Source organism: Solanum lycopersicum, chromosome 7, assembly GCF_036512215.1.
Source record: "Solanum lycopersicum chromosome 7, SLM_r2.1".
NCBI lineage: Eukaryota > Viridiplantae > Streptophyta > Magnoliopsida > Solanales > Solanaceae > Solanum > Solanum lycopersicum.
The window spans coordinates 34,662,286-34,675,158 of record NC_090806.1 but is presented as its reverse complement, the minus strand read 5'-3'; the positions used below and the strand labels follow the sequence as shown (position 1 = coordinate 34,675,158).

General features: G+C 32.0%; 1 protein-coding gene across 1 annotated transcript; it reads left to right on the top strand.

Annotated features, from left to right (window-relative positions):
- Nucleotides 1–3,638: 3,638 nt before the first annotated feature.
- LOC138337407 (uncharacterized) lies at nucleotides 3,639–5,859 on the top strand. Its single transcript, XM_069287316.1, has 5 exons — nucleotides 3,639–4,028; nucleotides 4,141–4,599; nucleotides 4,721–5,023; nucleotides 5,225–5,347; nucleotides 5,431–5,859. Exons 1-5 carry the CDS (start codon nucleotides 3,639–3,641, stop codon nucleotides 5,857–5,859), a joined length of 1,704 nt encoding a protein of 567 aa, XP_069143417.1.
- The last annotated feature ends 7,014 nt before the right edge of the window (nucleotides 5,860–12,873 follow it).

Sequence of the window (12,873 nt, the reverse complement as noted above, 5' to 3'; positions counted from 1 at the left end):
AAATCTTAAAGTATGAACAATTATAGGTATCAACTAAAACTCGAACAATATGTCACTAATACCTCTTCCAATGGTGTCAAGGGTGCTTCATAGTTTGTATAGATATTCCAAAGATTGTGCTATATAATGGAGGGGTGTCTACGCGGTTGTTGTACGGTGTGATTGTATTTGTGAATGATTTAGTGTGTTTGGTATGCATTTATATGCATGACATCTATTTTTGGATTGATTTGAGTTAGAAATGAGAGAACTATGTATTTGGGACTCTTATACAATTTTTTCATACGTACTTTTGGCTCTGAGGGTACATATTACAGGTTTTATTCAAGGAAACTTGAAGTGTGAAGAAAGCACGTTTTTCTTAGAAGTAGATACTCACTTTAACTTCTTTGTTTCTCTCTTGACGTTTGAGCACTTCAAAAAAGGTACTAATTGTATAAGAATTATGGACAGAGTGATACATATTGGTTTTAAACATGCAAATTTCGGTGAGTTTTGTTGAAAGATAAGCTCAAAGGATTTATTTTGGTTTACTTTTACACTTTTAAGATTGAGGAAGCACTTCCGAGGAATAATGTCAGGTTGAGCTTGAGAACCATTCTAAGTGGCTCGGGAACTTTGCTGAGCTTTTATATTTATGCATTAACTATATGTACATTGCATCACCTTGCATGATATATCTTCAACGTGATTTTACTTTTTTTTGGATGTAGAATGCTCTTTATTTTTATTATCTTCAAGGTCAGAAGTGGCGTCTGTGATTCTAGTTAGTTATTAAATCGTTGTGTTAGCACTATGAAGGCTATTTTATTAATATTATTTATATATGAGCTCGGTCGGACTATGATGCGTATTAAATAGGGCAACTTTCACATATAGCAAACAAAAAATTTATATTTGTATGCTATAGCAAACTTTGCATAATTGCGCTCCATAGCAAACATAAAACTGTATAATTTGCTATACATATACAATTGTATAATTCGCTGGCCTAAATTGTATAATTCATTGGCCTATTTCGCTGCAATTGTATAATTTGTTTTGCATACAGTTGAATCGAATTAAAATGTATGTATATTTCATAATTATAAGTGTATAGCAAGAAGATATATGTTTTTCTTGCTTTATACAAAAACAGAAACACAATATATACACTTCTGTTGTATAAAGCTAGAGAAAATTGTATTTCACTGCAATTGTATAATTCGCAATTGTATAATTCGTTGGCCTTTTTCTCTGCAATATTTGAAGTAAAATGTTTGTAAACTGTATAATTAAGTGTATAACACGAAGATATATATTTTTGCATGTGTATATACAATTTTCTCTCGCTTTATACAAAACAGAAACATAATTATACACTTCTGTGTATAAAGCGAGAGAGGCGAGCGAGAATGGAGAGTGGCGAGCGAGATTTTTGGGAGAGAGACGCTGGCAAATTTTAGCTAAGGTTTTCTATGGAGCACAACTAAATCAAACCCTAGCTATTTTATTTAATTTAAGATTATTAGTTTGCTATTAAATACAATTTTCCCTATTAAATACCCCATATTTCGGTACTCATATTATATTCCTACATCTTTTTCTAATTTAATTCCTAGTAAAAGCACTCTTGCTGATTTTGAATGCGTCATGGTTGTTAAAAGTATATTTATAACGTCAAAAAAAGTTTCATTCATTAAAAGACTATTTTAATGTAATATTATTAAGTAAAAATAACTTAAATACACAACTATAATTTTTATATTCTCCAATTTTCCCTACTTTTTTTAAATATTACATAATTCCCTATTTTTTTATTTTAGTGTAAGTTTTTAGATACATTACACTCTCTCTCCTATAATACACATTTACCAATTTTAATGCCTATTTTTTCTCCATTAAAACACTCAACCTCTTAAATTAGTTTTTGAATTTTAAATTTTATCCATTTAAACACTCAACCTTTTAATCAGCTTTTTGATTTTGAATTATTAAATTTAATTAAATTTAAATAAAAGAACAAATTTTGAAATTTTGAATTTCAAAATTCAAAAAATCAGGAAGCAGGGTAACTTCCACTGCATTCTACCGTTTTGTTCTTACCAAAGTAACCTTTCACTTCTTTTTTTTTCCTTAATCGTATTCATTCAACTATTTCTTCATAATTTTGAATCTTCTCAACCCAACATATTTTTTTATTTTCTTCTTTTTATTCTAAATCCGCATTCGACTATTTCTTCCTAATCTTGAATCGTAATAACCCAGACCCTTTTTATAGTTAATCCATCATCAATTCGTATATTCTTCTCTTTTTTGTTTTTGTTAATTGTTCTATTACATCATAGTAATGGATCCGTCAATTAATAGAAGGATATATGATTCCGACGATGATAATTGGAAAGAAAATAGGAAAAAGTCTTTGCATGATCCTATGAATCTTCAAAAGGATTCAAACAAAGACCATGGCGAAACATCAAAGGTTGTAAAAATACAACAAAAAAGGAAAAAAGAAGCAGCAAACACTGTTGTTAGGCCTACATTGACTCGGGTTAGTATTTTGGTACTTAAAAATGGTGTTGTTTTAATTAGTAAATTTTTTAAGGAATCAAGTGTGATTGCTGATACATTTGAAAAAGGGTGTATAGTGTTTTAGATGGTCAACTGATACGTGAATTTGTTGTGTTTCATAATATTTTATATGTATCATTAAGTATTTGAAAATTATTATAATGTATCATTCATTAAGTGTAGTAAAGTATAATCTGTGCTTGATGATACATGTAGAATCTGTGTGTACATTGTTTAGTCAATGTACTGATACATGTAGTAGCTATGTATCACATGTTCTGCATGTAGTATGAATTCCTGAACGATATCATGTATCAGTAAGGTATTAGTTGTTTAGTTGATGTACTCATACATGTTTTGAAATTTGTTATAATGTATCATTCACTAAGTTTAATAAATGCTTCATCAGATATAGTTGATGATACATATTGATTCTTTGTGTATGTTGTTTAGTCGCTGTTTATGATACATGTATTAGACATGTATCACATGTTATAATGTTTTATTTAATTCACTGATACATGTTATAGACATGTATCACATGTTTTTCATGTAGTATGAAATTCTGAAAACTGAAACCATGTATCATTAAGTTATTAGTTGTTTTATTTAGAAGTTATATTTCTATATCATTTTAATTTGCGATTTTATTTTCAAATTGCAGCCACTGAAGTACAAGATTAAAAAGATACCAACACATCCCATAAGGTTTGCTCTCAACATTAACAACAATTTTCTAAAGGACTTTGAAAAATACGTGGGAGACAATGTTATCCAAATGTTTAAGGATACAATTTTTGGACCCTTTTTAGACATTTCTAAATGTAATTTTCAGGGCCAAATAACTAAGTACTTATTGCTTTTAGAATTGGAACAAAGCAACCCTAATGTATTGCATATTAGACATTCCAACGGGTGTGTTCTGAAATTTTGGTATAGATGAATTTGCATTATTAATAGGACTTAAGGTTAGAGGAAATACCTATGATTTCAAATACCCAGAACAAACTAATTGTATTCTTTTTAAAAAGTATTTCCCTGGTGCAGTCAATAGTGTTACAAAGCATTAACTAGTTCAAAGGTTTAAGATGGGTAATTGGGAGAGCAATCAGGATGCACTCCAAATGTCTATACTGTTCTTTATTCATACATTTGTATTAGCTACTATTGATAATACGACGATATCTATTGTCGACTTTCTAATGGTTGAAGATGGTAGATATCAACATTTTCCTTGGGGTCAACTATCATTTTCCAAACTAATTGGTTCACTTAGACAGGATTTTGACGTTAGTAAAAAGTTGTACCGATTATATGGGATGCCATATGCACTAAATGTTTGGATATACGAATGTGCATCCAATTTAAATTCAGAAATAGCTGTGAGAGAACGCAATGTCATCCCAAGAATATGCAATTGGAGAGTTGCGTCTGAAAAGGCAAAGTTTGAAATGCTTATGTCCACCATTTTCCAAAAGGTAAAATTTTATTTTTGTATATGGAATATCGTTATTTATGTCTTTGTGATACATTATGAATTATTACTAAATCTAACAGTTAAATTATCTTATGTGTTTGTGATACATTTAGAATGCATGTTCAAACATTGTCCCAACAGCAGAGGAAATTGAAGCTTTTGATATTGCTCAAGTTGAACATGCTCATTCTACATCAATACCATTAGTACAACCAAACGAGGAACATGATTTAGATGATTTCTCCACAAAACCACCCGAACAGTCATTGAGGACATATTCTAGAGTGTCTGATACATCTCCTCCACCACCGCCAAAAAGAAGAAAAAAATCGATTATTCAAAAAAAGAAGGTGTCAGAACAGAAACAGCCTGATCAATCAAATGTGTCTCCGACATCGGATGATGATGTACATGTTTCAATGTCAAGTCTGCCTCAACATTCGAATGCTGATGATGTACATGGTTCTATTCCACAAGTGTCACCGAAATCGGCTGCTGATGTACATGGTTCTGTTCCAGACGTTTCTCAGAACCCGGCTGCTGATGTTCATAGATATGCAGATTCACAGAATGTCAACAATATAATTCCTCATATTGAAGAGTTGAAAGGATATTTTAAAACTTACATAAGTAAATTATTTTGTAATTTTTAAACAAACTTTTATTTATCCTAAATGTATCTACAATTTTTAGGTTGACAAGAAATTTGAGGAACTGATTATTTTGATAAAAGCAAATCACTCCCAGCTGATGCAATCTATTAGCAAAGAGAACATCAATTTTCAGGCTAATACAAGCGCATTTCAGTCTGACAAACAAACATCTCAGCAAATACCAGTTGATCTTGATGATATGGGTGGTGTAGCTGAGGATGGTGGTGGTTTTTCTGGTAAAAATGGTGAGCATCATATCGTTAACGATGCAGGGGATGTTGATGTGGATGGTGTTGGTGTTTCCGTAAATGAGGGTGAACCAATAGTCAGTGATAATCTAAAGGTAATGTTTATGATACATTGGGTATGTTGTGTATCATGCACATATAGTCAATGCTTTGTATCATGATCATTTTTTTCTCATTTTATATTCTGTCATGTATCATACATATTTAATCAATACTATGTATCATGTGATTGTTATCAATGTTACGTATCAGCACAAATTATATTAACAGTATTTATTTCAAAACTGCATATTCAGGATGGTGACGCACATCAGTCGCACCAAGATTTAAATGAACATATCATGGACCAAGCCGTTGACGACAATGTTCATCACAACATCCCTCATGTGTTGCCCGAAAAAACAACAACGGATTCATCGGTACATTTTTTAATTTTGATTTATGACATACAATTTCATTACACACAAATTTATTCTAAAAATTATTACATCATATTATACAGGATTCTTCAACTTCAACAACAATATCGCCATCCACTCAAGCAGCAATAGATGCGCTTATCAAAGATTTGGGTAAAGATGCTACCAATGCTAGACCATTATATTCTTACGATCCAAAGAATATAACTAGCAGCCAGTACTTGTTGACCGACAGTCAATTACCCATTGAAATTCCAATAACGGAGATTGCTGTTAAAACTGATGCAGTCACTCCTGCACATAGAAATAGAATGCCTTCGAGAAGGATTCAATCTCCATATTGTACTTCTTTTGGGTCAAGCGAGAAGGGAAAAGAGAAATTGAAGGATATGACTCGACTCCATTTCCCGTTCGAAGGATGTGGCATTGCAGATAAAGTTTCGCCGAAACTGATTGAAGATTACATGAATTGGTTGTTGAGAGGGCTTCTAAAAAATCATAACAATAAGTAAGTTTTATACATTTTTTTTCTCAGTGTTAGGCGTAATCATTTTATATACAACTAATTCATGATACTTTGTTATATAAAAACTGTAAATAAGTGAGTGTTATGTATCATGTACATACATTGAAAACTTATGTATCATATATGCACGAATCCATCGGACGATAAATACAGATCAAGATCTTCTTCTTTTGGATTTACGATGATGAACTTTGTTGTTGCTTTTCCAATGAACAAGAATTGGTTTTATGCCATGTCACAGCCAAACAAGTGTTGGTCTGATGAGGTAAAATATTAAACTATTTATGAAATATGTATCAGTCATAACTATATTATAACATCATGATACATTCTGTATAAGTATCATACTATTTAATTAGCAATGATACATTATGTATAAGTATCATACTATATTAATTTGCAAAAGTATCATACTATATTCATATAATTATATTTCTTTTTTATATTGTTTAGATGTAAATAATTTCTTACTCTGTTTTCATTTTGTTTATAGCACATCGATGTGATTTTTTACTACCTTCGTAAAAAATCAAAACTTTGCAACATGGATCAATACAGATACACAACAACCCACTGTTTGTTCACGTCACATGTAAAAAACTGTTATGATAGATATTACATGGACGATGATGATGATAGTCTTACTACACAAGAACATATTGATCGCGCTTCAGTTGTATCTGTACATGAGAGGTCAATAATTAACATCATCAAAGGGTTTGGAATACTAGCTGCTTTACCATGGCATCTTGTAGATGAGGTCTACATCCCAATTAACTGTGATCAACAATTCCATTGGGTGTTGGCTGTTGTTGAGTTGAAAAACAGGTTGATAAGGGTTTTTGACTCATCAATTAGCACAAGGAAACAAACAATTCCTCATGAGATCAAGATGTTGTCTAAAATGCTTCCTTCATACCTACTTGACAGTGGATTTTTTGAAGAAAATGAATGCACAAAATTTTCTGATTGTCAAGCATATAAAGACAACAATAATGGCTCACTTCTGGAGCCTCAAGTTCCTTTCATGATAGAATTTGCACAAGACATCCCTACACAGGAAAGCAATAGCCTGTAAGTATCAAGAATTTTTCATTTGCCCTTTTTAATGTATCATTAAGTTTTTAATTTATTCTGTATTTTTTGTAGAGACTGTGGGTTATATGTTACTGCATTTGCCGAGTATATCAGTGACCAAATCATATATCTTATGCTGATTTTAATCCTGATTACCTGCGTCAAAGATATGGAGCATTGCTGTGGAGTTATGAAAGTGAGAAGGCTAAGTGCGGATATGTTAGCGATAATGATGATCCACCAAAATCCAGGGGCGTAGTCACACCACCACCAGAAGAAGATTTAGTTCACATAGCGTAGCATTTCATGAGAAAACAATATTTTAATGTTATATTTATTATTTTTATATGTTATTGAACAACTATTTTTATCCTTTTAATGTTATTTTTTTGGTTTTGTCAATTTCCATGAATATTTTTTTTCACATTACGTAACAAATTTGTTTATATTGAAGATATAAATATCAAATGATAGATGTAAATATTTTTAAATTTTTAATTAAACATCGACATAATAAATATACTGCCAAAACCATGTTTAAATCATTTAATAAAATATAATCAAAGTATTTATAATTAAACATAGACATAAAGATTTTTAAATTTTTTATTTGATTGAGATGATACTCTGCCAAAACCAAATGATACATATGTACCAAAAACACACTAAAAATAACTGATACATTGGCTAAACCGTATGTATAATGTACAATATGTTACACTGTAATCCTTAAATTTTACAAGATATTTAAGTAAATTGAATAGCATATTCATATGAATTGGTATTATTTTTTTAAAGGAAAGTTATTTACTATATATTTCAATAAAAGCATAACAAAAAAAGCATTACACAAGTTAAATTATATAAATTCACATGATACATGATTTATAGTCATTATAAAGTACTCAATAACCTCAACAATATATTTGTATTTTTTATCTAATGGAGATGTATCATTGTGCAAACCAATGATACACACTAAAAGTACATGATACATTATATAAACAATGTGTACAAAAAATACACAATAAAAGTACATGATACACTAGATAAACCATATGTATCATGTACATTATGTTACCTATTAATTCTTAAATTATATATCTTACTGTAGCATAAATTTATATATTCAAAACAAATATTGACACAAGTATATTTATCAACACCAATAATAAGAAATTATTTATAATCATAAGCACGACTTCAAATGTAATTACCACATGTTTGTACGTTTATTTATCTAAACACAAAGTGTTCAATTTGCAGTTGTAATTAAAACTGAAATTCATTAAAATGTTTACGTTATAAATTATTATTTATATCATAGAAACATTACGACTAATTCACTTCTCTTTTGGGTAGAAAGTACAAGTTCTTCTGTTGTGCCTTTCTTGTCCACATTGTCCACAACAGTTTGTGTTCACCGAAATCTTTTCATCTGCATTCTTTCTTCTTCTTTTTCTTGGTCGTCCAGATGATCTTCTGTATCTAGGTGGATACACAGTTTCAGCTACCACGTGTTTAGGATCTGACCAATCTTTCTTATCTGGCATTGGCACCATTGGAATTTCATATGTTTTTGCCAACGCATCAGGCTTGTAATAATCAGAGCAATACGGATTCATATCGGTGACATTCTTTTTTTTCAATACAGCAATTGCATGTGAACAAGGTATCTCATCTAGTTGAAATCTACCACAACAACATACTTTCCGCTCAAGACAAACAATATATCTTCTTCCATTTTCATAAACTGAGAAAATAAACTCAGATGATGGAACAACCTGTGTACATTAAAAATTTTAAATATATAACTTTTAAAAACCAAATCATGTTAAAAAAAGCATAATGATACACAGAATTAGATACATATAATATAAAGTATTATATAATGATACATACCTCCATTTTTGAACTTTTAGCCGCGTTTATAATCAACAATTCCTCAAATTTTCTACCTAATGTTTCCTTTGTGTATGAGGCTACTTCTCTGTTTTTGCAATGCCAAGATCCAAAAAGAATTCTAACCTCTTCCAAGAATTCTAATATAGTTAATTAGCGTGCTTCAACAAGACAACCATTGATACATTCTGCAATGTTTGAAGTCATCATTCTACCTCTGTTTACTGTTGCATGAACTCTTGACCACTTTTCGTAACCTGCATATTCAAGGTACTCCTTAACCCTGTGATCAATTCTATCAACCTTAGCCATCAACTTATCAAAATCTTCCTTTCTATATGCCTTGGCCATAGAGTAGAATAGATCACTTATGGCCTTTCTGCTCCTTTTGAAGTTTCCACATACATTCTTCCAAAGATGCCAGATGCATGCATAATGAGGTACATCGGGGAACACAATCCTTACACTCTTCATGATACTCTCATTTCTATCTGAAACAACACACATATCTTTTCTATCGCCAAATGCATGTTTGAACTGTTCGAAAAACCATGTCCATGAACAATCATTTTCGGTGTCAACAACACCATATGCCAATGGAAATATGCAACCTGATTACACACACATTATATTATTTTATACTTAATATATAAAAAGACATCATTACTATAAATAAAAAATACCTGCGCCATCAAGTGTGCTTGCTGATACAAATGTCCCTTTGTAAGCTCCACTCAGATGTGCACCATCCACAACAACTACTGGTCTGCAGTATTTAAATCCCCTAATGAATGGTCTTAAGGCGATGAACAGATGCATAAATTCATCCTCTTCAGTCTTATGCATTCTTATATAAGAATCTGGATACACAGTTTTTAACATGTGTATGTATCGCGGCATCCGTCTATATCCAGCAGATGATTTTCCTCTAATCATGGAGAGTGCACGTTCTTTAGCACGTCATGCTTGCCGGTAAGATATTTCAACACCATAATATTCTCTAATATCATCAATTATATCCCTTGGTGTATAAATTCGTTTATAATTGACCAATTTTGGAGCTGTCACTCCACTTACAAATCCCATTGTTGCTTGGACTTTGGTTAATACCCTCTCCCTCATCGGACACGTATGTTCACTATTGAAATTTCTAACAATGAATATATCAAATTTTTTCCTGCACGACGCCTTCATAGTCCAACCACATTTGTCTGAAAAGCATACCAACACATAGCTGCGTACATTTTTAAGCATATTAATACACATATCAAATACATCATATATAATATATTCAACAATAATGTTTAAAGTAATCAAACAATGAATCACACAAAAAGTATCAACCAATTTTTAAGAAAAGTATCAAAATTTAATGAAAATTATCCACTATTTGTGATATGATTGTTTAAACCGATACAGTCCTTACTATATCAGTAGTAGTACTTTCAAGTATCAAATATAGTTATTTCAATGTATCAAAAACAAACTCCTGAAATGATGATACATTAGATTATAAAATAACATATGAAACTTGCAGGTTATCATATAGAACAGTAATGTTTCATGTACTAATTAAATTATAAAACAACACATGATACATTAAAATATCAAAACACTGTCATACCTTTGTTGATCAGACCTCTTCACTTTGCAGTTGAAGTTGTTCTTTATCTTATATTTCGTCATCACATCTAGAAAGTGTTGCTTTATCCTTGTATATCTGACCTGTCTTCACATAAACAATATCTGAATTGATTATAACATTTGCAACTCCAACTTCTGCATTTTCATGTGTCTCAAATAAGCTATTTTCAACTATTGCCAAAGCCTGTGTATCATTTGTTGTGCCTTCTACACACGTTTTTCTCCACTTCTTCCATCAAAGTTATGTACAGTACCACTATTCTTCTCAATTGTGTCAATACATAATGGATATATTGAAAATCCAGGATCGTTTTTTTTAGTTCAAAATATAGTTTAACACTCGTATCGTTCTTAAGTTTCATCGGACAGGAGTTACCTTCTACAATGTATCGAATTTCAATTTCTTTCCTTGATACATCAATATCAAACTCGGCCGCAACTGCTGCTTTGAGATTAGAAAGGGAAATTGAATCTCCAACAACGATTCCATCAATTTTGTAACTTTCATACTGCAATTTGTTCACCCAAATTCCAAAATGTCTCATCAAAATCGAAGTATTCATCTTAAAAAACCCACTGCAACAACAACAAAATTTCGGTAGCTCCAATTTTAACAGACTGTTTTAAAAAATTGTTTTCAAAATAACTGATACAATCTTTGATTTTCAAATTTTGAAATTAATATCCAATTAAGTGCTGATTTAATGCTGATTAATGATTTGTTACCACAAATTAAGCTGTTTTAGTAACAGCATTAAATTTACCATTTTTATCCCCTATTTTTTCTTAACAGTTTTAAGTTACCATGTATCATTTACCATGTATCACTACATTATAAAGTATCACGGCTCAGCAATTTTAAGGGATTTTTTGTAATTATTAAACTTATCGGGACAGAATGTAATTATTGAATTACACTATGGGATTCCTTAAATTTTTTACTATTATTAAAGCAACAATATCCGCACTTCAAAATTTTTTATACCCAGACATTAATTATAAAAAAATTACACATATTTTTACTTTAATCATTTTTTTTCACAAAAAGACTTGTTAGTCCCCTCTATTACCCCCACCCCTAACTGATGGTCACCCCATTCCTTCCGTAAGAAAACACAGCAAAGAACATCGAGATTTCCGCAGCACAAACCCAACTCATCAGAACGTTTCTTCCAACTCCTCTGCGACAAAAGAGATACCTGCGGGGGTGAAGGTCACTCCATTACTTTCCTTCTGTAAGAAAATACAACAAAGAACATCGAGATTTCCGCAGCACAAACCCAACTTATCAAAATGTTTCTTCCAACTCCTTTGCGGCAAAAGAGATATCTGCGGGAGTGAATAATTGAAGAATCTTGTATCGTTGGAGAAAAATCAGCAAAACGAACCACAATAATTGTGGTGCCGTTCTAAAATTCATGTTTGTTTGCAAAAATTAAGCTATAGCTCTCTATTGAAGGTCTTTATAAATGAAATCAAAGTCTATTTCTTTAATTGCAGAAGTCGCTCTTTCTTTTTACTTCAAATTTCACTTGAGTTTTCTGCTCCTTGCTGAAATTTCACCTGAGTTTTGTTGGTGTTTGCTGCGGGTACTTGTAACTTGACATATTCTTTGACTTTCATTCCCTTCAAGGTAAGCTTAGTGTCACGGCCTTTTCGATCTAGACAAGACTCCGTGCAGCACTTGATGGTTTGCTCACGATTCTTTCACGATCTCGCAAACTCAAGTAAGCCTTTCACTACTTGGATCGCTAAGAGAAATAAGCAAGAGAGACAAAGACAGATTTTGGAAGAAAGACTTGTATTCAAATGTTGGTGGATGTATTACAAATACAATGACTACCTATTTATACTACTCTAAACACTAGTAATTAAATGCTACACTATATACAAGCCCCTAAGTCCATGCCCACAAGACATGCTTCTAAGTCTTCCAAAAAGGGACTCCTAGCTGCTCCTAGTCTGCCCCACGCCTAGAGGCCCTGCCCGAGCCTCTCCAAGGCTTGAAACTGCCGCCTCTCCACATGCTGTAACTGCTGAAATGGCCATAACTGATGAAACGGCTGTAACTGCTGAAACTGCCTGTAACGACTGAAACGCCTGCCTGTTCACCTGCTGCCTGCTTGAACGCCTGCCCCTTTGTCTGCTGACCGTTTTGGGCTGCTTGTCCCCTTGCACCGGCTGCTGGCTGCCTAGACAGGTCGCGATCTGCCTGGGTATCTGGCGGGTCGTGACATTAGGCTGTTTTGACCATAAATTTTTATGTAGGTATTTTGATTTTGACCATAAAATTTATGTGAGTATTCAGATTTTTTCCATAAATTGTTATGTGGGTATTGTTATTTTGACCATAAAATTTATGTGGGTATTCTGATTT

Excerpts from the sequence above, each read along its gene's own strand:
- LOC138337407 (XM_069287316.1), top strand. The coding sequence starts at position 3,639 with ATGGGTAATTGGGAGAGCAATCAGGATGCACTCCAAATGTCTATACTG. Across the intron at positions 4,600-4,720 it reads GATATGCAGATTCACAGAAT|GTTGACAAGAAATTTGAGGA; the intron begins GTCAACAATATA and ends TACAATTTTTAG. Across the intron at positions 5,348-5,430 it reads AAACAACAACGGATTCATCG|GATTCTTCAACTTCAACAAC; the intron begins GTACATTTTTTA and ends CATATTATACAG.